Below are 25,747 nucleotides of genomic sequence, written 5' to 3' on the forward strand. Positions count from 1 at the left end.
TTTTTCTATTTTTTACTTCCACAGAAAAAAATGTACTGCGCTAAAGTGTAATGTATCATACTGTTATTGGCAGTGTCTAACGTTTTCGTAACAGATTAAAATTTGAACAACATTCATAAGCAATCAGTCCATTTCAGGTCCTTGACCTTTCTGTTGTTTAAGGTTGTGCACTATTAATTCTGCTGCAATCAGGCAACATGAAACTGTAAGGTAAAACTTTTTTACTGCTTTAGAAATACACAAAATGTTTTAGTGGGCTTGTTTTGTTACTCCTGTAATACCCATATAACACAATTGTGGTCGTTATATAATGCTAATTTCCCACGTTTGTAAATTCTAGATGTTTTGGTCATTCTACAAAACGTTTACTTACCATCTACAACAAGTGATTATCAACGACAAGTGATCATCTATCTTCTTTTCAGCAAAAGGTCAGTGATATATACTAGGCACCCACAACAATTGGTTGGCATTACGGCCTCAGTTTTTCCTTTTGGAGGTTTGAGATGTGGCAGGTCAGTTTTCAAGATTGACCTTTCTAGAAATTGTTTAGCTGCAGCAATAATCGCTGATTTTTTATAGGTCATATGCAAGATGAAAGCGGCGCCACACGTACTGTTTGATGTTTTTTTGTTTTTTACTGCCTGACGCAATAGGAAGATAATAACAATTTAAACAGTTTTTGCTGCTTGAAACTTATCGCAGTTTTAGTAATCGGGTACAACCATCTTTCGAATGCAAGGTGCAATCAGTAAAGCTCGTGTTGACCAGTAAATATCCTAGCTGTGGTTTCCGACTACAGGTCGTGCTTAAGTTGCAATAATTTTTTTTTGATTTTTGGTGGTATTGTTGTAAGGTGGTCTGGTTCCATCTTCATTCGTTGCTTTATACACTACTAAAAGATTGTTTAACCTAGAAATTGACCAAGCAAATGTTTATGTCGGGTGTTACCAAGAAATGTGCTCGTATATTTATCCAGAGTTTGTTTTTTATTATTTATGAACTTTAGTTAAAAAAAACTGGGACTTAAACAGTAGCAACGTATATTCACCCAACATGACATTGGTTGTGTCCAGATTGCGAACCAGCGCGCATTATCGCGCACCGTAAGGGTTCGGGCACTTTTTTTGTCTTCCTTCTCAGTACATCTTGTTGTCAAAGTCGGAAAACAATTCAACGCTGGCGAGGCGTTGTGAACTGCATTACATAAACGAAATCACTAATGCGTAACAAACAAGCGTCACGTGCTAATCACTAATTATGCCTCCAATAAACCTTCGTCGTTAAGGCGCTGTTAACGCGCCTACCCTCCGCCGTCTTTTGCGACGGTTACAATTACAATGACCTGGCGTCGACGTAGAAACGTAATGGATGTGTTTGCATTTTTGCAAACGGTTGCAGCACACAATTACATTGGTTCTAATGGCCCGATATAAATGACAAAATTGGATTTGAATCTGACTGAATTCGAATCCAAAGGATTTAACATTTTTAAACAACCCTCTCTGGGCACAATATTTTTCCTCTTTATATAGAGATCATCGAACCGAGAATATTACAGATTACAACATTTAAATACAAATTATGTTTCGCTGTTAAAAAAAAAAACAATTCAACACTGTATCACACTAAACAAACTGCACGTGCATTTTACACACGAAACAGTTTTTTTTGAAAAGGCAAAGGCAAAGAAGCATGCGACAAAATTTGCGTTCTGATTGCCTGTAAGATTTTTTGTAGAAGTATTGCATGTTGCAAGAGAATGCACAACCTGGTTATTTTCTAAGGGACACTTTAAAGAATTCACGTGACAATTTGTTAGATTCGGTGATTTAAAACTTGAACATATTTTTAAAAGTCATCCGCAGGTGGTGGTTGGGTTATATTGTTAATTCTGTACAAATTGAAACTAAAGTCTTGATCGTTTAGTGTATTTAACTCGCCGATGGTAAACAACAGCTGATAAGGTTATTGTTTGCTCGGAACGTCTTTTGTGTGGTGATTTGATTATGAAGAGATCAGTCTTGCCAATGTTGCGCCTATCTCAAAGCTGACTGCCTAGGTCAATAGTCAAACGAAAAGCGAAAACAACCGACATGCAAAACCTTTAGGATATTGCCACGTGCTTTCTCTGTTTGCGATCAACAGACCTTGTTCATATAAAGCCGCGATAAAGACCATAATCGTGGAACTAAGTTACATGGAGTGCTGATTTTTTGTAAGAACCTTGTGCAATTCTCATTGACCTTATTAATGTTTGATTACTTGTTGATAAATTTATGAATTACGAAAAAGGAATGGAACGATATTTGTTTATTAACTGAGTAGTGGTGTAGTTTAACTTTTTTCAACATTTGCTTGTTTGCGACGTGATTTAAAAAATGAATGCCAGTGAAACCTCTTTATTAACTACACGAGCTGTGATAACGGAGCTGTAAATTGGACACTTTAGAGTTTTACAACATTTGCTTGTTTGCGACGTGATTTAAAAAATGAATGCCAGTGAAACCTCTTTATTAACTACACGAGCTGTGATAACGGAGCTGTAAATTGGACACTTTAGAGTTTTACAACATTTGCTTGTTTGCGACGTGATTTAAAAAATGAATGCCAGTGAAGCCTCTTTATTAACTACACGAGCTGTGATAACGGAGCTGTAAATTGGACACTTTAGAGTTTTACAACATTTGCTTGTTTGCGACGTGATTTAAAAAATGAATGCCAGTGAAACCTCTTTATTAACTACACGAGCTGTGATAACGGAGCTGTAAATTGGACACTTTAGAGTTTTAGACCATGATATTGTTACGGAGTTATTTTGGACCCGAACTGCCATGGGCAATGTCAATAACGGCTCTCAACTTAAAGCCAAAGATACCAAGCACTGGTTTAATTAAATTTAATTGGCGGCGCAACTTTATTAAAACTACAAAAGCAACAGCTATGAAAGTACGTTACAATTAAAACAATTAAAAAACGATTAACACTTGGTGACCCAAAAACACCTCGCGTTACTTGCGCCACCCACAGAAAAAATGTATTTTACAAAACCAAAAAGCAGCGCATTGCCGGCCAATCAGTGCAAGTCTTGCAGCCCTTAGGGCGGTGGTTCTCAACTCAATTCAGGTCATGGACCACTAGTCCGATTAAATAAATATTTTGGACCAGTCCACTTTTAAGCAAAGATAGAAAAGCATCCACCACAAGCGTGTTGTCTTGAAATATTTTTTTTTCAACACATAATTTTGTTTTAAGGAGAGATAACAGATAACAACAAATTGCCAATAACTTGGATAAACTTTTTTTTCTTCTGAATATTCAACGAATTATTTGCAACTAACTTATTTCCAAACTAGTCCTGTGGACCACCCAAAAAGTTACCACTAGTGCACCAAATCAAACAAAAGAGAAGAAAAGAAATGCGCATGACAGTGCCAAATAAGGAAAACAAGTATCCAAAAAAAATTGCGCATGACCAAAATATATGGTCACAGTATAAATGAATTTTCAAGTGGAATAAATCGACCTTTTTTTATTTATGTATATATATATATATATATATAAATGTACATATTGTATGAGCCAAAGCTAAGCGTAGCCAAAACCAATTTGGGCAAACTTGCTGCGGTTACTATTAGTATGCTACGAAATGACACAGCATATTATGTGCGTATATAAAGCGACTGCACATCAAATCAAACGTATTTAACACGACCTAAAAATTTCTATACTTACACAATATTGCACTCAGCATCACGTCTCCTGGGATACTCGATTTGAAGTTGCCTGTCCTGTCTCTTTCGTTCTTCGAGGACTAACTCAGCTTGTCTGATGGTGTGTTGTCGTACTTGCTCCCGTTCGTTGGTTTCTACGAGCATGCAAAACCGGATAATCCATGCGATTGAAAAACAAACCACAGCCGCAAAACACACGGACAAAGCAAAGTCACTAATACAAACAACCACAGCCGCGAGACACACGGCCAAAGCAAAGTTACTAATTCCGATGTGTATCTGTCCAAATCTAGCAAAAATAGCATTTTCGTCCATTGCGTACTTGTCCAACTTGGTGCGACAAAGTAAAAGCATAGAGCCAATAAATGATAAGCTGCAGACAGTGCACACTGATTTGGTGCGACAAAGATTTGCGAAAACTTAACAATGCAGTTTTTCGTTACAAGGTATATACAACCAGATTAGTTTCATTTTATCTAAGGGCGCTAGTTACCTGAAAAAAATCACTTTAACTAACATACAAAATGTTCAGCTTGTACAACAACTCTTATTAGATTTATTAGTAAGATAAATTTGCAGATTAACCTAACAGCTTTCTAGCGTTGTAAAATCCTTCACATGTAAGCAACCCAATTTCTGCTATCGTGCTAAAAGCCCAGAACATGCGACTGCAATATTTCGTTTTTTTTACTGTTAAAACTCTGTATTTGTTGTAAACTTTTTTGTTACTCGCTCTTTATTCAGCACACGTAACACAAATTGCCATTCGGGACTAGTGATAGAATAATTTAATTCAGTTTAGGAGGATCAGAAATTTGCTGGTTTCCAAATTTATGGATTGCTGAGTAAACAACATGATAGGTTTACAGGACAAAAGGATACTTGAATGATCTTTTTTGATTGTGTTTGATGACGAGTGCGTGTTTGCACTCCGAAGAGCAACGACGGTAAAGTCGTTGAAGACTAACCTAACAGCTGTCTAGCGTTGTAGAACCCTTCACATGCAAACAACCCCAATTCAGCTAGTGCGCCAAGTACAACCACAATGAAACCAAACTTTCAACTGGACCCGAAACTTTGGTTTCGCTCACTTCGTTGTACTGGTTTGATGGAGCTTATATTGTTGTTACTGCAATATTTCAAAATAAACGTTAGGTAACACTATGGTAAACGGTCTTGTTAATAAAATCAGATTGTTAGATCTAAAACGGTAAATGCAGTAAAAGATAACTATAATACACTGAGAAGCCATCTTTTTCACTTCCTCATTTCTTATCTAATTGAGCAAACAAAAAGATTAATGATGTAAAGAAATGCATTTGCGTTACTCAATGAAGTGCCAGTCTAAAAATGTTTCATTTTAATCAGGCGCGTACTCAAATGAACCACGCAGCTTGAACGCCTTGGTCTGTTCTAGGGTTTTAGCCGAAATCTACAGTCCTGCAAATAACGAAAGATGACTGCATTGAACAAAGAGATTCAGCCTTCCATTTAAACACTTTTAAACTCTCACGTCTCCAACTCTGGAGAGAGCAAATATGCTTGACTAGACTGTCCGCCTACGTACAATTTCAAGACATTGCAAACAACGGTTTTCCACCTGGGGAATTCCCGACTGATGGCGTTGAAATTGTGCAGTCAACCGTTGCAGAATTTTCGTGAAGTAAAAGACGCCACTTGCCTCTTCAGCAAAATTGCAACATTTTAAGGGCCTTTTTTACTTTAGTTTCTTGTCTTTCTTTCCTCGCCTCCATTGGTATGAAATAGCGTATTTGTAAACCCAAGGCTATAGCAGCTGCATCTAAAGTTTTTCGCAAATTATAACTACCTCGCTGTGTGTCTAAACAAAAGTGTGCCAAAGCTGAAACTCTGTTGTGACTTTGTAAAAAGTAAGATTTTCAAATATATTTTCCTTCCAGATGCCCAGATACACTATCAGGCAACTAGAAATACATGCACCTTTCCTTTTTATATTGGAAAACATATAATCGATATTGCCACATTGTGAAAACAGTCAAATAAACGTCTTAGTTGTAAAATGCCTTTCTCACTTGTACGCGCAAAACATATTTTATGGTTTTTTTGTTCCTAAGTTTGTAAAAGTATTTCAACTGCAGATATTTTCAACAAACTAGAAAACGTTTCCTTACCATACCGTCAGTTTTCAAGATAGCACGTAATATTCATAGTCGGCTACTGCCACCGTCAGAATGCGAGTAAGTTATGGGTGCTCATCGGTAAGTTATGGGTGCTAATTTAAGCATCCCCTCGCACGCGGTACTGTTTACTATTTTCTCAAAAGCAAAAGAAATATCAACACTTTTACGCCAAGTTCATATTCCTGGTGCGTAAGACTCAAAACAACTTTATTTAGACTGTCATGTTAATTATATGTACACAGAGCCAGGTATTGTTAAGAACTTTTGCACACTTTCAGCTTGACTCCAGGCCAAGATCCTTAATATGCTTCGAAGAAGTATTTTTCAGTGAGTTTATTTGCTTGATTAACATAGTATTAATAGCGATAGCATGCTAACTAAGACAGTCACTAAACTATTTGTTGAACGTTGTCACAGGGTTGCAAACAAAACAGGAAATTGTAAAACAGAAAATAAAAACTACAACCACATTGCCACAAATCTTGCCAGTTTTTATTACCGATTTTTTTTAAAATCTTATTGTCGTGAAAATTTCATGTAGTTTTCAGGCAAGTCGATTGTGATTTTTAGCTTAAGTGTGTTTTTAACATATTTTCCGTTGAAATAGTATAAATTCTTAGCAATAAGGCCAAATTCTTTGAAATAAATTGTAAACATAGTATTTTCGCTCAAATTTTTTAACATAGTGTTGTTACGGTACAAATCAAATCAATCCTTTACATGCATATCTAAATCTAAATGCTTTATAGGTAAAATGTCAGCAACAGAAGTGCTGTAAGTACCACAGGTTTAGCAATTGTACGTTAAGGGAAATTTTGGACGTGTTTACTTGGTCGCCTTTGAAAGCACCCATGAAGCAACGCGGACAAGAATATGCAGTGCTTCAGAATAATGATTTTGCCATTTCGATTCTTCGTTCTTTCTGCGAGCCTCTTCTTCTTTACGAGCCTCTTCTTCTTTACGAGCCTCTTCTTCTTCACGAGCCTTTTCTTCTTCACGAGCTTTTTCTTCTTTAAGAGCCTTTTCCTTTTTACGAGTTTCTTTTTTATCCCTAGATTTTTTACGAGCTTCTTTTTCGCGGGCTTCTTGTTGTCTCCGAATCTCTTCTTTGCGAATATTCTGTCTTTTCCCTTCCATTTCTCGTTGAAACTCTTGTCCTTTCCTTTTCATGTCTATGTGAAACTCTCTTTTGTCCTCTTCAATTTCTCTTTGAAACTTCTGTCTTAGCCCTTCCATTTCTCGTTGAAACTCTTTTTTCCCTCTTCCATTTCTCTTTGAAACTCTTGTCCTTTCCTTTTCATGTCTATGTGAAACTCTCTTTGTCCTCTTCCATTTCTCTTTGAAACTTCTGTCTTTGCTCTTCCATTTCTCGTTGAAACTCTCTTTTGTCCTTTTCCATGTCACTTTGAAACTTCTGTCTTTGCTCTTCCATTTCTCGTTGAAACTCTCTTTTGTCCTTTTCCATGTCACTTTCAAACTTCTGTCTTTGCTGTTCCATTTCTCTTTGAAACTTCTGTCTTTTCCATTCCACTTCCGCCTCTCTGCGAGCCTCTTGGTTCACCCGTTCCGCTGAAAATTCTCTCTCGTATCGTGTTACAGTTTGTTCGTGATAGCAGCATAACAACGCAAACAGTACAATAACTCCAGGCGTGACACATTTCTTCCCGATTTGTCCAAGTCCGATGACCATCGCGATACAATTTGTTTCCGTAATTTCTGTATTTTTGGAGTCTACCGAGCTTAATACAATTTATTTTAAAATTTGATGCTATTTGCAAAATAATTGAACTTGTACTTGTATAATGTAAATGATTTCTTGACAACATCTATTTCCTTGTTTAAAAACACAAAAATGGTTTTCCAAGCCCTGTGTTCTGTCAAAGAAATACCTCAATCAACTACCATTTTAGGCCCAATTGATAGTCCAACTTATCTTTGACTTCGAACCGTTATCAAGGACACCAAATAAACTTTTGAGACAAAGCTCGCCGGCTAAAAGCTGTCTCCCCAAAACGTCGCAAACGTTTAAAACACGTGCATGCACCCACTTTTAGGCACACATAACTAGGCCAACAGACATACGCCTATTTTCAGCTTTCTAAAAATGATTTCGGTATTACCTATTCTACAACAATGTTGTCTTCGATATACCCATGAATGTGTCAAAATTGCGCTAGAATCGTTAAACACCCGAATGGCAAACCTAACAGGCTTAAACGGCTCGTAAGAGGAACTACAATTACAGGCAAAAAAATCTATGTCCTTGGGCCAAGTCACATGCGATCAACCCTTTAACGCAACAAAGCAAATCACACAAAGAGATGGGTGAGCTTAAAATTTTCCATTGACGACACGGCACATCGAAAAAAACATCCCGCGTTTGGCCAAGAACGCATGGGTTGAGTAATGTGTGACGTCAATTGGCCCTGTGAAGCATTAGTTATCTGTGCGACTAAAACTACGCGATTACCTAATCGTAGGTTACACGTGCATTGACCTAAGTCAACCCAAAATTGACACCAGATACAAAATACGGTCGTTGAAATAATTTAAGTTATCCGAAATTTTTTAAATCTTCGACGTCAAAAATTAAAAAAAAATAAGCCTGTGATTTTCTTCTTTCCTATGAGTTAAATTTGGGGATTTATGTTCTTGCACACAAGCATAATACGCAGCAAAGAAATGATCGTCAGTGTGGAAATTCCGTTGAAAGTTGAATTGACGATCAATAAGTTATTACAATATAGGCTCCCAATTTCTTCAAGAGAAAGGAATTGGCAACAATGCCTACTTTGGGTCGCGAGATTTAACTTATTGGCATGCGCCAAACAACATATTAAAGACTGTTGAAAGAGCTAAAAAAAATTGATACATTATTATGCCTGACAGCAACAGTTTATTTAGCATTTTCAGATCCCTGTATTAAATCGTAGTTGTTGCGGTTGTCGAATAATTAGTATCTGGTTTTTGTTGTAGTGTATCTGCTTTTTGTTGTAGTGCTGGGCTTATTTTAAATTATTTTTTGAAAACTACTTTTGTGTGACCATTCATTCCAGTCGAAAAATTTTTTATTGCCTAGGCTTCTTTTCGTTGTTTTAGCCTAAATTGAAATTATACCGTATGTACTTTTGTAATGTTACAAAAACAGGTTGTGACAAAGAGTTCCTTGTATCTTTGTTTGTTGGATTAGATCATACGTTAGTCCAATTACAACTATGCATTTTATTTCTTTATTATCTGTTCTACAGTATGGTTGTGTTCAAAGTCTTTTAGTTGGTTTTCTATTTTAAAAATTGTTAGCTTTTGACGTTTAGTTGCACAGCTTTAATACCGCATAATGCAGGGGTTCCCAACCTTTTTGCGATCTCGTACCACTTGGACGCTCTTTACTGCCACGCGTACCATTTCTTGCAGAACATCTAATTTAATCGAATCTTTATTCCGAAGAATAATATTGGCCTACTAAAGTAACACTAAAGCACCACAACTCAATTGAATTTTTTGTTTCCTGTCAACCAATTGGTCAACAAAACCAGATAAATATATGATAAAGATGTAAATCCAGGTTGTTCTGAAAAACACGAAAGCTACTCGCGTACCACCTGAAAAACCTTCGCGTACCACAGGTTGGGAACCCCTGGCATAATGCATGTAGTTGTGTAGTACGGAATTTAAGTGATATAACACGACGTATTCATTCAAATTGTAAGTAAGCTTGTTAACTTGCTTAAGCGTACGTAAACAGGATTTGTTTAAAGTGAAGCTTGTTCGAACCAAATATGGTTACTGAATATTACAATTGTCAGGTCCAATCGCCACTTTAATTTCCACTAGTGTTTTTTTCTTTGGTCTTCTGCCTTTAGCACCTTCAATTTGAAGTTGTACTCGTCGATAAAGTAACTCATTAAGCCTTTCCGATTCTCTGCAAAGGTCCAGTCTCATTTTCTTCCATTGGGTACTTGCATAACTTTCTGCAACAAAGATTTGCAAAGACTTGTTTTTGCAGTTTGCAGTTTTTAGTTACAAGAGTATAGGCAAACAAATTAGCTTTGTTATTTGCCTAAGGACGTCTGTTCCCTAGAAAAAAGTCACTACAAAATGGCAATACAACGTACACAACAACTCTTATTAGAATTTATAGTTAGATAAATTTATAGATTAACCTAACAGCTGTCTAGCGTTGTAGAACCCTTTACAACCCAATTCAGCATGGTGCTACAAGCACAACGAAACCAAGATTTCAACGTGAACCGAAACTTTGGTTTCGCTCACCTCGTTGTACTGGTTTGATGGAGCTTATATTCTTGGTACTGCGATCTTTCGAAATAAGCGTTACGTAACACTCCGGTCGAACAGCTTTTTCATAAAATCCAAATGGTGGAATTAAAGCGGTAAATACAGTAAAATATAACTTATACACTGAGAAGCGATCCTTTTCACCTCCTCATTTCACATGTACTTAAGCAAACAAAATCAAACCTGTATGCAGATAAGGTAAGTGATATAAAGAAAAGCATTTTCGATACTCAATGAAGTGCCAATCTGAAAATGTAGTCTCATTTAAACCAGGCGCGTACTAAAATGAACCAAACAGCTTTAACGCCTTGGTTTGTTCTAGGGTTTTAGTTGAAAACTACAGCCCTGCGAATACTGAAGGTGACTGCTTTGAACAGACGGATTCAGTCTTCGACTTGAAGCAGTGGTTCTCTTTTTTATTGTCGGGGCCAAAAGGTATTTTTTAAGCGTGTAGAGCAAATAAGCGTGACTAGACTGTCCGCCTACGTACAATTTCCAGACATATTTGAACCGAAACAACGGTTTTCCATCTGGTGATTTCCCGACCGATAGCACTGAAATTGTGCAGTCAGCCGTTGCTGGATTTATGTGAAGTAAAAGGTGCCACTTGTCTCTTCAGTGAGATTGCAACATTTTAGGGACCTTTTCTCCTTACGTTTTTGTTTTTATTTCCTCGCTTGCATTGGTATTAACTAACATTTTTGTAAGCCTAGGGCCATAGAATCTACATTCCATATTTTTCATTTTGATGTATTAATGACATTGTCGATACGAGCCTCAAAATAAATCGCTGCCCAAACAATGAACGAAAAAGTTTACTAAACTTACCTCAAACCTATAAGCACAGCCCATCAAATGTCGAACCAATTTATAACTACATACCAGTGTGTCGAAAGTAAGCCAAAACTGAAACCATATTGATTGGAAATTTTGTACACAGCCAACAGCAAAACAAAATAGCAGCGCATTCCCGGCCAACCAGTGCAAGTCATGTAGCCCTTACGACATTGGTTCTCAACTCGTTTCAGGTCATGGACCACCAGTCCATTCAATAAAATTGTAAATATAGATAAAATAGCATCCACCAAAAGCATGTTGTCTTGAAATATTTTTTTTCAATACATAACTTTATTTTAAGAAGAGATAACAGATAACAACAAATTGCCAATAACTTGAATAAGCTTTTTTCGTACTGAATATTCAACAAATTATTTGAAACTAGTCTACAATTGAACACAAAATATGTCCTGTGCACCACTCAAAAAGTCACCATGGACCACCAATGCCACAAATAAAACAAAACAGAAGAAAATAAATGTGGCAGTGCCAATCAGGAAAACAAGTATCCGAAAAAAATTGCGCATGACCAAAATATATGGTTACAGTACAAATATTTAAACAACGGATATAAACCGACGTTTTTATTTATTTTTAGTACACGCAAAAACATAAAGGATTTATTCTTTGGATTTATTTACACCAACACACCCACATATATCTGTACATATTGTATGAGCCAAAAGCTAAGCGTAGCCAAAAACCGATTTGGGCGAAGTTGCTGTAGTTACTATTAGTTTGCTACGAAATGAAACAGTATGTTATGTGCGTATATAAAGCTACTGCACATCGGACCAAATGAATTTGACACGACAAAATAATTTCTAAGCTTTTCGCGTAAAATTATTTTGAGCGATATTTGTTTAATATGAAGCTTGGTCCAAGCAAATATGGTTACTGAATATATCATTCAGGATCTGGTTTCCTAGGATATTCGATTTGAAGTTGCCTGTCCCGTCTCTTTCGTTCTTTGAGGACTAACTCAGCTTGTCTGATGGTGTGTTGTCGTTCCTGCTCCCGTTCCTTTGGTCCTACCATTATGTTCCACCAGATAATCCATGCGATTAAAAAACTAACCACAGCCGCGAGACACACAGACAAAGCAAAGTTACTAATTCCGAGGTACATTGGTCCAAATTTAGCATAAATACCATCGTTTCTATTTTCTTCCATTGTGTTACTTGCTGCGACAAAGATTTGCAAAAACTTAACAATGCAGTATTCAGTTACAAGAGTATCTTCCAGCAGATTATCTGTATTACTTGTCTGAGGGCGTCTGTAAAAGTCCCTTCAAGTAACATAGAAAATGGTGATACAACATTCACAACGACTCTTATTAGAATTATTAGTTAGATAAATTTGCAGATTAACCTAACAGCTGTCTAGCGTTGTAGAACCGTTCACATCACAACCAGTGCCGGATTAAGGGTTTGCTGGCCTGTAGGCACATTTTCTAAGTGGCCCGAAAATCAGGGTTGCCAACTAAAAAATTATAATTATCAGTGTTGCCAAATCATTGTCACAAAGATCATTGTTGCAACTATAACACAAGGTACCGTGCAAAAACTTTGTCATATGCCTAACTAAATAACAACTTTGCGCGTTTTTGCTGTTGAAAACGCGTCAACTAGTTTTTGGAGGTCAATCAAACAGAGCTATTAGGATAAATACTTACTAGTTTAGAAAATAATTATTTTTGAAAACATAACTAAATTTCTACTGATTTTAAAGTGGCCTGGGTTTTTGACTGGCCTGTAGGCATGGTTAATCCGGCACTGATCACAACCCAATTTAGCTATGGTGTTACAAATGCAACGACACCGAAGTTTATACAGAAACCGAAACTTTGGTTTCGCTCACCTCGTTGTACTGGTTCGATGGAGCTTATATTGTTGTTACTGCAATATTTCGAAACAAACGTTAGGTAACACTGTGGTAAAGTGTCTTAAATCGTAATAAAATCGGTTTTCTACAACTAAAACAGTACATACAGTAAAAGATTACTAATACACTGAATAGCCATCTTTTCACTTCCTCATTCCCTATCTACTTAAGCAAACAAAATCAAACCTGAATGCAGACAAGGTAACTGATGTAAAGAAAAACATTTGCGATTATTAGTCCGCCTACGTACAATTTCCAGACATACTTCAACCGAAACAACGGTTTTCCATCTGGGAAATTCCCGACCGATGGTGGTGGATTTGTGCAGTCCACCGCTGCTGGATTTACGTCAAGTAAAAGGCGCCACTTGCCACTTCAGCGAGATTGCAACAGTTTAGGGACCTTTTCTACTTACGTTTTTGTTTTTATTTCCTCGCTTCCATTGATATTTACTAACGTATTTGTAAACCCAAGGCTATAGCAGCTAAATCTTAAGTTTTTCTCGTTGATGTATTTCTGACGTTGTCTTTACGAGCCTCAATACGAGTTGTTGACCAAACAATGAATAAAAAACTTTGCTTCCTCAAACCTATAAGCATTAAATGTCAAACCAATTTATAACTACCCATCAGTGTTTCGAAAGTATGTCAAAACTGAAACCCTATTGATTTCAGATTTTGTACACAGCCAAACGCAACGGTATAATAAAATATAATGTTTTTAAGTATATCTTCCTTTCTTTCCAGATCCACAGATGCACTGTCAACTACAAAACCTATGCACCGGTGAAAACATTAAACAAAAAATCTGTGCTGTCTGTTAATCCACGTCAATAAGCGTATGTTGAGTAATCTCTAGTACTCTTGATTGGTCTCTGCTTTCCAAGTTGCCTCTAGCCATAATACTTTCCGCTTGGAGGGTAAACGACTTGTTATCTAATAAACACCAAGGATTTTGGCGGATGAATATAGCTTTATGCGTTTTAACTGTAATTCAGTTAAGCCAGATTCTTGTTAAATCTATATTTCATTTGCATTGGCTCTATATGCTTTTATATGTTTCATTTCTTTGATGAAAAAATTTGTTGAAAAGCGTGCTTGCCATACTGCACTATACATATGGTATGTTTGTTTTTAGAATCGGGATAATTGGAATCATAAGGGAAACACAGAGATAATAGAAATCATTTTGGTGTTAAACCACAATAAGCTTGTTTTTGTTGGTCGCAATTCTGGCATAAGTCTGAAGGAATGCTGAGCACTTTTGGAATTTGGCAAAACAACTGACTGTTTTTTTGGGTTTGAAACATCTGCTTAAGTCAGGGGTTCCCAACCTTTTTGCGATCTCGTATACACTTGGACGCTTTGTACTGCCACGCGTACCACACTAGCCTACTTTAAAGCATAAACTACCTCTTCAAATGTCACTGATGTTGAACATTTTATTCCGATCTACTTTTAGCTTACAACTAGCATTATTTAACGCCATTTGTAGCTTAAGCTATAAAACATGAAATCTTTGGAAAGCAATCATTTGACATAATTAATTTAACGCACACTGTCCCTGAGCGTTGTACGGTTTTTCAAAGCAAATGTGCTTCTTGTTGATTATTGACATGACCTGTATTTTATAAAGTTGTTAATCCAGCTTTTTGTGAAAAACGGAAGCTACTCGCGTGCCACCTAAAATACCTTCGCGTACCACAGGTTGGGAACCCCTGGCTTAAGTAGAAGAACGAAATTTCTTTTCATTTTAATTTTATAATCTGTTAAAAATCTAACACTGTAAAAGGAAAGGAAAACATTTTAGTTTATAACGTTGCACCAGTTAGACGAAACAGTTTACAAAACATGCAAGATGTTGCACCAAACCTTGTATAGTATGTATGTACCACTCTTTCGGCTACACATAGACAATTTCGTTTCATTCATAAAACCATAGTTTTGTTGCGTTCGTCGGTGCATGTTTCAGCTTGTACACAAGTTTTCAAATATTCATATAGATTGTCCTAAAAACACAACCAGCCTAACGCGAAAACAACCGACATGCAGAACCTTTAGGATCTTGCCACACGTATTCTCTGTTTGCGATTAACAACACTTGTTAAAATATAAAGCCGCGATAAAGACCTTAATTTAGGAACAAAGTTAACATGGAGTGTTAATATTTTGTTAGAACGTTGTGCAATTCTCCTTGATCTTACCAATGTTTGATTACTTATGGATAAATTAATCAATTACGGAAATGAAATGGAACCTTATTGGTTTATTGACTGACCCATGGTGTAGTTTAACATTTTGCGTGATTTGTATTTGGACCAGGTTGATGTTAGATTTGCGCCTTGGTAGAAATCAAATAGTTAGAGTGCATCTTCAGCTGCAAAAACTTATTTATAAACTGTGAAATTTTTTGCCTACCTTCTCATTTTAACATATGACTGAACACGTTTGCCTGTTTGCGACGTGATATAAAAAGTGAATGCCAGTAAAACCCCTATATTAACTACATCAGTTGTGTTAACTGAGCTGGGCACTTTAGATTATTTGGACGCAAAATGAGTTATTTTAGACCCAAAATGTGCAAAGTCAATAACGGCTCACCACAAAAGTCAAAGATACCGGGCATGCACTGGTTTAATTTAGGCCGCGCAACTTTATTAAAACTACAAAATCAACAGCGATCAAAGTACGTTACAATTAATTACAATTAGCACTTGGCGACTCTCAGCCAACACTTTGCGTTACCAGATTATCTGTATTACTTGTGTAAGTCACTTGAAGATTTACCTAACAGCTGTCTAGCGTTGTAGAACCTTTCACATCACAACCCAATTCAGCTATAGTGCTATAAGCACAGCGAAACCAGGGTTTTAACGGAAACCGAAACTTTGGCTTCGCTCACCTCTTTGCACTGGTTTGGTGGAGCTTGTATTCTTGCTACTGCAATATTTCAAAATAAACGTTAGGTAACACCCAGGTAGAAGGTCTTGTTAATGAAATCCAATCGGTGGAACTAAAGCGGTAAATACAGTAAAAGGTATAACTAATACACCACGAAGCCATCCTTTTCACTTCCTCATTTCACATCTACTTGAGCAAACAAAATCAAACCTGAATGCAGACAAGGTAACTGATGTAAAGAAAAGCATTTGCGAGTGCCAATTTGAAAATGTAGTTCCATTTTAACCAGGCGCGCACTAAAATCAACCAAATAGCTTGAACGCCTCGGTTTGTTCTGGGGTTTTACCCTAAATCTACAGTCCTGCAAATAACGAAAGGTTACTGCTTTGAACAAATATTTATCATGCCTTTTGAAATCATCACATATTTAGCTCTGAGAAAGGCAAATAAGCTTGACTAGACTGTCCGCCTACGTACAATTTCCTATGACACGAAACAATGGTTTTCCATCTGGGGAATTCCCGACCGATAGCGTTGAATTTGTGCAGTCAACCGTTGCTGGATTTACGTGAAGTAAAAGGCGCCGCTTGCCTCTTCAGCGAGATTGCAACATTTTAGGGACCTTTTCTACTTTTAGTTTCTTTTCTTTCTTTCCTCGCCTCCATTGGTATTAACTAGCGTATTTGTAGACCGAAGGCTATAGCAGCTGCTTCTTAAGTTTTTCGTGTTGATGTATTTCTGACGTCGTCTTTACGAGCCTCAATACAAATTGTTGCCCAGACAATGAATAAAAAACTTTGCTAAACTTACCTCAAACCTATAAGCATTAAATGTCAAACCAATTTATAACATTCTCACCACAAACCCAAATTGCTGAGTCAGCACCATAAACGCCTATGCTCCGTTGCGCCACCTACCAAAAATTCCCAGACCGGGCGCAAGCCAAAGTTCAGTGTTAGTAGCTCTACCATGTTTGTAAGTCCGGGAAATCTATAAGTAAGATAATTTGGTAAAAATATGCTAAAATACTATGAAAACATTAAACGATAATAAATGTGCTGTCTGTGAAACCACGTCAACAAGCGCATATTGCATGTTAAGTAATCTCTACCACTCTTGATTGGTCTCTGCTTTTCAAGCTGCCTGTCGCTATAATACTTCACGTATCTAGGAGTAAACGACTTGTTACGTAACAAACACAAACTATTTTCGCGAATGAATATACAGGTTTATGTATTTTGACTGTAATTCAGTTAAGCCAGTTTCTTGTTAAATGTATGTTTTATTTCAATGGTCGTAAAGTGAGTTAAAAAGCGTGAGTTAGGCAGTTACATCTTTGAGCACCTGACCATTGTCAGTAAGTTTGCTTCATTGTTTGTTGTAACGTTACAGGTTTAAACAAGTTTTGCGTTTTGTGCATGTAGATGTTTTTTGAATGCATAGTCTGTACATATGAACAGTTGAAAAAAGGTGAAAAAATTGGGTACATAAAAACATAACGCATTTGTCATTTAAATCCTAACAGTAAATGTGCGGTTGATACAGAACGTTTATTAATTAGGCAGTGTTTTTGGCAGGACGCTTTTTCTACTGGCAGCTATAGTCAATTTGGCCGCAGAACTTTGTTTCCAAAGTCGGTGCACGCTTTTTTTTTTTTTTTTGTAATTAGGTAACATGCTGTTGTGTGGTAACTTGCTTGGTATTTTCCTTTTTATAATCAATCATTTAACGTTGTAAGTTCTGTAAACGCTAATGAATGTATATTGTCCAAATCTGGTTGTGCGTTTATCATGCGTGTATACTGTGCCGGCTATGAAGTCATATTTGTAGGTGAATTAGACTTGTGTTGGTTTGTTTTCCATGTCTACAGCCTGTTGTTTAGGCACTCACTCCCTCGAATTATTTCTGCAATAATTTAAAGCGAGCTTATTTTTATCAGATTGGTCGCCACATGAAGCCGCTATTATGCATAAAAGAAACGCAACTACCTGATACTACACATTTTAAGGTTGGTGTAGCTTTCTTGTCAAGCAATATGTATGTTTTACACGAATCAACGACAACAATGTGGTTGTAGTATATAACGTGAAGTTAACAAATATTATAAGATATTTTTTCTCTGATAAAATTCACTGTCAAACTGTGTTGTTTTATGTATCACACTCTTTTCACATCTTATAGACAATGAAATAATTGTGTGGAGACTGTAAATTGACTTTCCACGTGTACGCTGTATTTAAGTGCTAGGTTATTTATTGGTGTTTTCAAGTTTGTAAAAGTATTTCTTTTTTAGAGGTTTTCGCCCAACTACAAAATGTTTCTTTCCATCTACAGCAAGTTATCGTCCACTATTTCCATCATACAACTTACAAGTGTCGCTAAAAGGTAGGTTAGATGTCAAGCTATCTTGTAATAGTTATCAGTTATTAGCTAATTTGTTGAAAAAGTTTAAATGTGTTGTGTGCACGTTTACGTTTGGTTAGGTTTCTAAAGTTGCCGTGACTGTCTTATAAAACCCATTAAAATAAAGATCGCATTATATAGTGTTTACTGTGAAAATATAAAAAGAATCTAACGTTTATTTTACTTGCCCGTTATCTGCTAAGAAAAGATAATGTTGCTAATGAAGTGTCATTAAATTTAGTGCGTGATTTACGTTTCACAAAGGTATACTTGATTTATGTGGATGGTAGTTAATCGTTTCTCTACCTAACAGAATTGCCAAGGAACATTATACATATCTCGAATTAACTACAATGGGAAATACCGTGTCAGTTTCATTCTGCGGATTAAAGGAAATCGAGGTGAAGGGAAACGCTACCGGTTTCTTCGGAGTGTTGGTACTTGGAGCCATTTCGACAAGTGGTCTTGTAATTTCTGGGGCAGTTGGAGTTGTATATTTACTACGTGATGTAGTTGGAAATGTTTTAAAGGAGGTCGGGCGAGATTTGTTTGCCAAATACTTGGGTTTATAAACGATTTCAAACAACGTAGAAAAAAGCCCCAATGTAATCCCCGTAGTCATTTCTAACCCATTGCACATTCCACTTTCCTTGAATTATGTATATGTATGTTGTTGAAACAGTTTTGTTATTAAACGAATCTCCCGCAGACAATAAAATGTACAAAAGAAAGATTCTTGCTTCTGATCAGTATAGTATTGGACTGTTTCATAAAAACAGATAAAAGCATAAATCGTTTCTTTTAATAACAGAAATATATATTTCGCCTTAATAAATAGGCATCGTCAGTTTCTGCAAAAAAGCAAACATGTAAGGGGCTGTCGGTAAAAGTAGTAAAAAATAAAATAGTTAAAACACTTATAAAATTTAAAACTGTACAAATTAAACAACTGTGAAGCACAGAGGCAAACCACGACTAGCGAGTGGCCACAAGCGACACGAGAAAAGGCAAGAAAAAAGAGACGTGATAAACTGATAAGCCATTAAAAAACACGGTGGGAAGTAAATAAACCTCTAGGCGTGAAGAAACAAAACATTAAGGGGTAGAAACACAAAAATGGGATTACCTCACGCGCGGCAGAATCATTTTTTGTATGTTAATTTCGGCCTTGATTTTGTTCAGCCATTTATCTTCAAAAATATCTAAAAGATTTGGTGAAGGCATTTGCACAAACACAACATAAAAACACAGGTGGATGTGCGGTTTACGCTTTAATATCGCACTATGGTTCTCCGCGTAGTGGCGCAGTAGCGCAGTAGCGCAGCTCGGTCATTGTTTGCCGAGCAGTCGAACGTTTTCCAAGTGGCGCGATGGGTATTCCACCGTGTGGAGAACTTGTTCTTGGTTTGACCAACATATTGCTTGCCACACTTGCGGCAAGTGGCCACATAAATGCCGTAGTTGCGACATGTTAGATTTTGGCGAAGTTGGATACTGCCTGTGGGCGTTTTTAAAACGGTGGTATGGTACACCATAGTTTGGTGACTACCAAAATTGCCACATAGTGCGCATTTTCCGCATGGACTTGAAGAGCCTGTGCCGTTGTCTTTGCCTGCCTTACTGATGGACAAAGCTTTGAAGTTGGATAGAAAGTGTGCCAGTGTGGGTGGCCTTTTGTATGTAATAGAAGCCAAAGGTTCCATAGCTTTCTCTTTTTGAGTCAATAAAACACAAGCAGGGAATGCCGTAGCCCAAACAATTCGATTTTGAGGTCTATTTTTGTCTTCCGGCCCAAACCTTGTCGAAATGGCTCCAAGTACCAACACTCCGAAGAAACCGGTAGCGTTTCCCTTCACCTCGATTTCCTTCAATCCGCAGAATGAAACTGACACGGTATTTCCCATTGTAGTTAATTCGAGATATGTATAATGTTCCTTGGCAATTCTGTTAGGTAGAGAAACGATTAACTACCATCCACATAAATCAAGTATACCTTTGTGAAACGTAAATCACGCACTAAATTTAATGACACTTCATTAGCAACATTATCTTTTCTTAGCAGATAACGGGCAAGTAAAATAAACGTTAGATTATTTTTATATTTTCACAGTAAACACTATATAATGCAATCTTTATTTTAATGGGTTTTATAAGACAGTCACGGCAACTTTAGAAACCTAACCAAACGTAAACGTGCACACAACACATTTAAACTTTTTCAACAAATTAGCTAATAACTGATAACTATTACAAGATAGCTTGACATCTAACCTACCTTTTAGCGACACTTGAAAGTTGTACTGTTGGAGCAGTTGCAGAAGCCTAAAAAACGCGGAGGTGAAGTTTGGGTAAACATTAGCGTATCAACTTCTTCAGGCTCCAGCGTGTAAAGTCAGTAGAACAACTAATCAACAATAAGATCGTAAAAAGCAATCGAAATCACTAAGCCTTTTTACATGAGCGAATCGAATCGTATCGTTGATGCGCATTGTGTGACGTCACGATTTCGATTCGCTAAAGCGTAAAATTACATGGTTGCCGAACCGAATCGCATTCAAGGGTTCAGCTTTGCGCAAAAACGATATGGTGGTCATTGCAAAGTGATATTCAAAGATAAGGCCGGATAATTGTTAATTTTAAAGTATTTTTAGACTTTTAGTCTATTCTTCCGAAAAAAATCTGAATTAATTTGTGTGCAGCAGTTGTTTGCGTCGAGTTTAGACATACCAAATGTATGAATTTGTTTATTGTGAACAGTTAAACCCTCAGGAATAGTTGGAAGAAATATTCAAAGTGTATAGATCACTCTGACTTCATTGTCCAATAGTAATAAGTGCTGATTTCTAAGTTGTACGTACTAAAACTGTTTTACATTTCCAGGCCATGTAGCACATAAAAAAAATTCTTTATATGACTGTACAAATCTATTAAATTTGTTTCATTAGAATCTATTGTGGGTTATATGTATAAAAAACGACTAATTTGTATAAATTTGCACCAGTTGGACGAAAAACTCGATTAAATATGTAACTTATGGACCGTCCGTTCAGTGTATGGACCGTTCGTTCAGTATTAGCTACAAATTTCCCCGTTACTTTCGGCACCAAATTAAACAAACAACATATGGTTTCAAGTTGACGTAATTGTTCACAAAAGAGTTCTCCTAAGCCAGGGGTGCCCAACACGTGGCACGCGTGCCAAATGTGGCACGCAGAGCATTTTAATATGGCACTCGAGCTTTTGCTAGTATTAAATAGATACAGTATTAAATAGCTTATCATTTATTGGCTCATATGCTTTTACATAAATAGATACACATTGTGATTTCTCACCCTACCAACTTTTTGTCTATTTTCTGAATTTCACAAACAAGTTTACTTGCATTTGACATGCGAACTTTCCCTTGACGAGTCTATTTAACGTTCTACATATTAGCCGAATATTCGGAATTGCCCCCAATCGGTAATAAGTTAGGAAGATTTAACAACCTTCTGTTTCGTCTGGGAAAACCGGCAAAGGGTAACAATAGTAGCCTACACGTGACAAGCTGGGCTACAAACTGTAGTGAAGATGTGGACGCGTAGGGAAGAGCACAATAATTGTCCAGTAAAATATCCCGTGTTTACAAAAAAGACCAAACTTTGGCACGCGAGTTTTTTTGATAACCAAAATTGGCACGGCATTGTTTTCGAGTTGGACACCCCTGTCCTAAGCGTATTGGCGCCTAAGCGTATTCAAACCACCTGTGCCGAGCGCATCGAGAATCGGAGAAGTCTAATACGCTTTGCCTTTTTTCTTTTTCGAAAACGAGAGAAATGCGTATCGAATAAGCGTATCGAATACGCTTAAACGCTCGGACTTCCTAAATTAAGTGATTCTAAATGTGTAAGTATAAATTATTTCTCCACCGATTCCTAAATAAATTAAAGCTGGAGACTAAAGGGCTAATATTCCCTGAAACTAATACGGCGTTTGCACGGTTATTTATTTGGAATAACGACAAATGACTCCACACTTGAACAAACTACAGACCATTAGTTTGTTTGATGCTTCCTTCCACGACTTAACCTAAAGATTTCGATGTTTGCATTTCGATTTAGATACAAACCACCATGTACAACTGGATGTGGTCACTAATGCAGCTGTTGCTTGAGGTTGGGATGTTTACCGTCGGTTATATAGCTTAACGCAGATGTTTTTTAGTTGTGGGCATTGTGTATGATGAAAACTGGTAACAAAACCAGATATTGTAGTGCACTGAATCACATTCAGTTTTTAAAACGCGTTGATTATGTCACGAAATTTAACTTAACGATCTTTCATTGTATTACTGACTATACGATCGTCATCAAATTGTGTTCATAATTATTGTTTATAAATTACGAGACTTTGGTAATTGCAAACCAGCTAAATGCTTTTCTCCCCTTTATTACTTTATTCTTGCCTTTAATAATATCACAAGCTTCATTTTAACCGCTCCCTTGCGAGAAAGCAACTTTATTTGGAGCTGTGTAACAGCTGTGTTCTTGTTTGATCTATGAGAAAAATCAATCATCCCATTTAAACATTATCATGATTCAGTAAAAAACAAAACCGTCGAAATATCTGATTAATAAAAGACCCCTTCATTCATTCCAAAGTTTTACGCCTGCTTCTTTCGCCGCAACTGTCCACCACTTTGTGTATCACAACCCCAATCAGCACGAGTGCCACCATATTCAGAGCGCCGTTTATGCCAGTTCTCCCCCTAGCCGTAAGAAGAGCCCACTGACCCAATTTAAGCAAAAGCAATGGTATTGGTTCACTCTTACTATCAGTTTTTGCTTCAGATTGCTCAGTCATTTTCACAATTGTTTAAGAATGCTCGTGCTTCCTCTCTCGTTCGTAAACAGACCTCTCTCTCTCACACAGTCTCTCTCTCACGCACACTCTCTCCCTCTCTCTCTCTCTCTCTCTCTCTCTCACACACACACACACGCACGCACGCACGCACGCACGCACGCACACGCACGCGCACGCGCGCACACACACACACTCTCTGGAACCTTCTGTTTCTGATAAAGCATTTTTTTATTCGTCTTTAACTAACTATTTGAGCATTAGTTCAAAGACACCTGAAATAATGCAAATGCACACTGTTTTGTTTTCTATACGTGGCAAAAAAATGCATTGAATAGTTTCCAACAGCTTTTTAAAGGCAGCTTTGCGGTTTTGGGATTTTAAGCAGTAATTAAAGAATGCAGCTGCTCCTATCATTCGTATCTGATGGGTCGCATTTCAATTAAAGCAATTGTCGTTTTAAAAGAGGTTTTACAGATAGTTCTCACTCGACAATTATTTTTTTACCCACAGAGGACCTGAAAGCTAGTTGAAGAGTTGTTTGGACTTGTTGAAACCTTTTTTGCGTTCACCAATCTTGTGGCATAGTTGTAAAAATGCTGTTTAAGAAACATTCTAAACCGTAAGTTAAATTTTTTCCTTCACAAATTAGTCTACATAACCTTATTTTTGTCATGGTACCTCCTGCTGTTTTGCTTCTCTTTCTGGGGGACACAAATACCCCGGGTAACGAAACAAGAAACTGTGTTTGATTGTTGTGCGATTTCTAGACTGATTTTGAGCATGGGACAGCAAAAGTTACGGTTCGTGAAGATCATTTTAAAAATACCAAACGCCATATTTCTTTGCGAATAATGGCTTAGAAACCACTTCTTTTAGCTATGTTTCATCATCATTGACTTGTGCTTGGTCCGCATGTTGATCAGGCTGGACGTTTCCAAATCACAGTACCAATATGAACAAAATTTACCTTTGGAGATAAAAGTTACATTAGTCAAGCATGGCCGTTGGTAAGAGGTCTGCTGCTTTCGATTTATTGCACTAAAGAGTCCATTTCCTGTTTTGGTATGCTAACCAAAAATTGGGCACATAAACAACAGTTATAAATACAACAAAGGTAATGTAAAGAAAGTGTTTGTTGTTGAAGCATTATGTTTGTTTCACTCTAAAAACTGATTTGAGTGTGGATGCAATGTCTTTTGCTATATCCAACATATGATTAAAATTAGAACTCGCAATGTCAGCGATGCAAACTTTTCGGTTACGGTTAGTGACAGTACAATTAAGCTCCAAGTAATTTTACTCCATGGCTTTTTTCCTACAAAATTATATTGCAAAATCTGTCGAGTTATTGCCAGGTTGCCGCTTTGTAACCAAATCAGGCCATTTATGGACATCAAGTTGTGCTGTTTCAAAAGTTATTTTTGTTACATGCTTTTAGACATTTCTTTCGCCTTTTTTTTGCATTTACATATGTTTCTCTAAAGAAATAGTGGCTGTTTTAAGAACACTTAAGTTGATGAACAAATGTAATTATACCATCTTCAGTCCTAGCGTTATACTGCCTGCAAATAATTAAACGTTTCAATTCCAATGTCAGTTTAGTCACTAAACTTTAGTGGGTGGCAGCACAGCCAAAAGTGGGTTTAGCGTCACTTAGATTCCGTATTAGCAATGTGATTTTACCTTTCACTACATCATTTGTTAGTTGTAAAAGGTTTCTTTGAATACTTTTTCCTTTCAATCGTACTGCTCTAGCCAAAATGCCTTAGCTACCCACAGTGTGAGTTTATTTGTGTTCAGTCATTCCGAAATAAATGTTTGCTTTTAGCGCGAATAGCTCAGCACGCCACCGTGGTGCAGTATTACCTACACTCTCACTCCTCCGGTAGACATAGAAATCAAGTATAGGCTGGTTCAGTAATAATTGTAATTTGCATTGTTCTAATTTTCGGTTGAAAGCTTTAGAGCGTTACCTTTGACGTAGAATAACACAATACATTAAAACAGTAAACTCCTGCAAACTGGTAATGCTACAAAAACATTAGATGTTAGAATTTGACAAAATACGCATTCGTTTCTTTTTTTTCTGGGTGTGCTTTGGGCTTGCAAACAGGCGCTTTATTTTCACAAGGCTCAGTTTACGAAAGCTAATAAAGTTGTCTATAAGCTGTTCTTAAACCTAAGCTATATAATAACGAACATTTTTAGTTTGTTTGTGAGCTACCGGGGTAGTTGCGACTTGGTGAGTGCAACTTGTCGGGAAAAGTTTATTAAGCGAACTGTACTCTGACAATCCACATTATTGCTCCGTTGAGTTCATTTTGCTTATTAGCCAGTGGTAAACGATTGGTTTAACTTAAACTTTCCACATTCCTTTCATTTTGTTGTTTTTACCTGGCTTTCGCAAAACGGTCGTATGTTTAAAAGTTGTTCTTCCGCTCTAATTGGTGCATTTTGTAAATATAAATTTGCAGAACATTTCGTAAATATAAATTTGCAGAACATTTCGTAAATATAAATTTGCTGACATGTAGCTTGTCAATGGAACTTTCATGTACTGTTTCTGTTTCTATTTTGAAACATTTGCGAATAGATACCGAACACTTTTCCTCATTAAAATGTGTCATAAAATAAGAAAACCAACACTGAGGACACTCTGTTAAAAGTTCTGTTGAAAGTCAGACAATTAACG

General features: G+C 36.9%; 3 protein-coding genes and 1 long non-coding RNA gene across 4 annotated transcripts; 1 reads left to right on the forward strand and 3 right to left on the reverse strand.

Moving 5' to 3' along the window:
• The first annotated feature begins 31 nt into the window (after nt 1-31).
• LOC145214605 (uncharacterized) lies at nt 32-19,107 on the forward strand. Its single transcript, XM_080083166.1, has 5 exons — nt 32-210; nt 341-431; nt 17,750-17,818; nt 18,104-18,195; nt 18,527-19,107. The coding sequence occupies exons 3-5, from the start codon at nt 17,762-17,764 to the stop codon at nt 18,783-18,785; spliced, it is 408 nt and encodes a 135-aa protein (XP_079939292.1). The 5' UTR covers nt 32-210; nt 341-431; nt 17,750-17,761; the 3' UTR covers nt 18,786-19,107.
• On the reverse strand, nt 6,214-7,181 carry LOC145214220 (uncharacterized). The gene has a single exon (XM_080082707.1). It carries the CDS (start codon nt 7,127-7,129, stop codon nt 6,719-6,721), a length of 411 nt encoding a protein of 136 aa, XP_079938833.1. The 5' UTR covers nt 7,130-7,181; the 3' UTR covers nt 6,214-6,718.
• LOC145214221 (uncharacterized) lies at nt 7,181-7,697 on the reverse strand. The gene has a single exon (XM_080082708.1). It carries the CDS (start codon nt 7,581-7,583, stop codon nt 7,197-7,199), a length of 387 nt encoding a protein of 128 aa, XP_079938834.1. The 5' UTR covers nt 7,584-7,697; the 3' UTR covers nt 7,181-7,196.
• A 1,832-nt stretch (nt 19,108-20,939) lies between the features above and the next one.
• LOC145214606 (uncharacterized) lies at nt 20,940-22,062 on the reverse strand. The gene is made up of 2 exons (XR_013857080.1): nt 21,938-22,062; nt 20,940-21,376 (listed from the first exon to the last, which is right to left on the reverse strand). It is a non-coding gene; the product is annotated as an uncharacterized LOC145214606 (long non-coding RNA).
• Between the last annotated feature and the right edge of the window lie 3,685 nt (nt 22,063-25,747).

This window comes from Phallusia mammillata, chromosome 2 (assembly GCF_965637545.1).
Source record: "Phallusia mammillata chromosome 2, kaPhaMamm4.hap1.1, whole genome shotgun sequence".
Classification (NCBI taxonomy): domain Eukaryota; kingdom Metazoa; phylum Chordata; class Ascidiacea; order Phlebobranchia; family Ascidiidae; genus Phallusia; species Phallusia mammillata.

What these genes read in the sequence shown, in the direction of transcription:
- LOC145214221 (XM_080082708.1), bottom strand. Translation starts at nt 7,583, where the DNA reads ATGGTCATCGGACTTGGACAAATCGGGAAGAAATGTGTCACGCCTGGA.
- LOC145214220 (XM_080082707.1), bottom strand. Translation starts at nt 7,129, where the DNA reads ATGGAAGGGCTAAGACAGAAGTTTCAAAGAGAAATTGAAGAGGACAAA.
- LOC145214605 (XM_080083166.1), top strand. Translation starts at nt 17,762, where the DNA reads ATGAAGCCGCTATTATGCATAAAAGAAACGCAACTACCTGATACTACA. An exon ending in CTGATACTACACATTTTAAG is followed by an intron (nt 17,819 to 18,103) that starts GTTGGTGTAGCT and finishes TTTCTTTTTTAG; the next exon opens with AGGTTTTCGCCCAACTACAA. An exon ending in CTTACAAGTGTCGCTAAAAG is followed by an intron (nt 18,196 to 18,526) that starts GTAGGTTAGATG and finishes TCTACCTAACAG; the next exon opens with AATTGCCAAGGAACATTATA.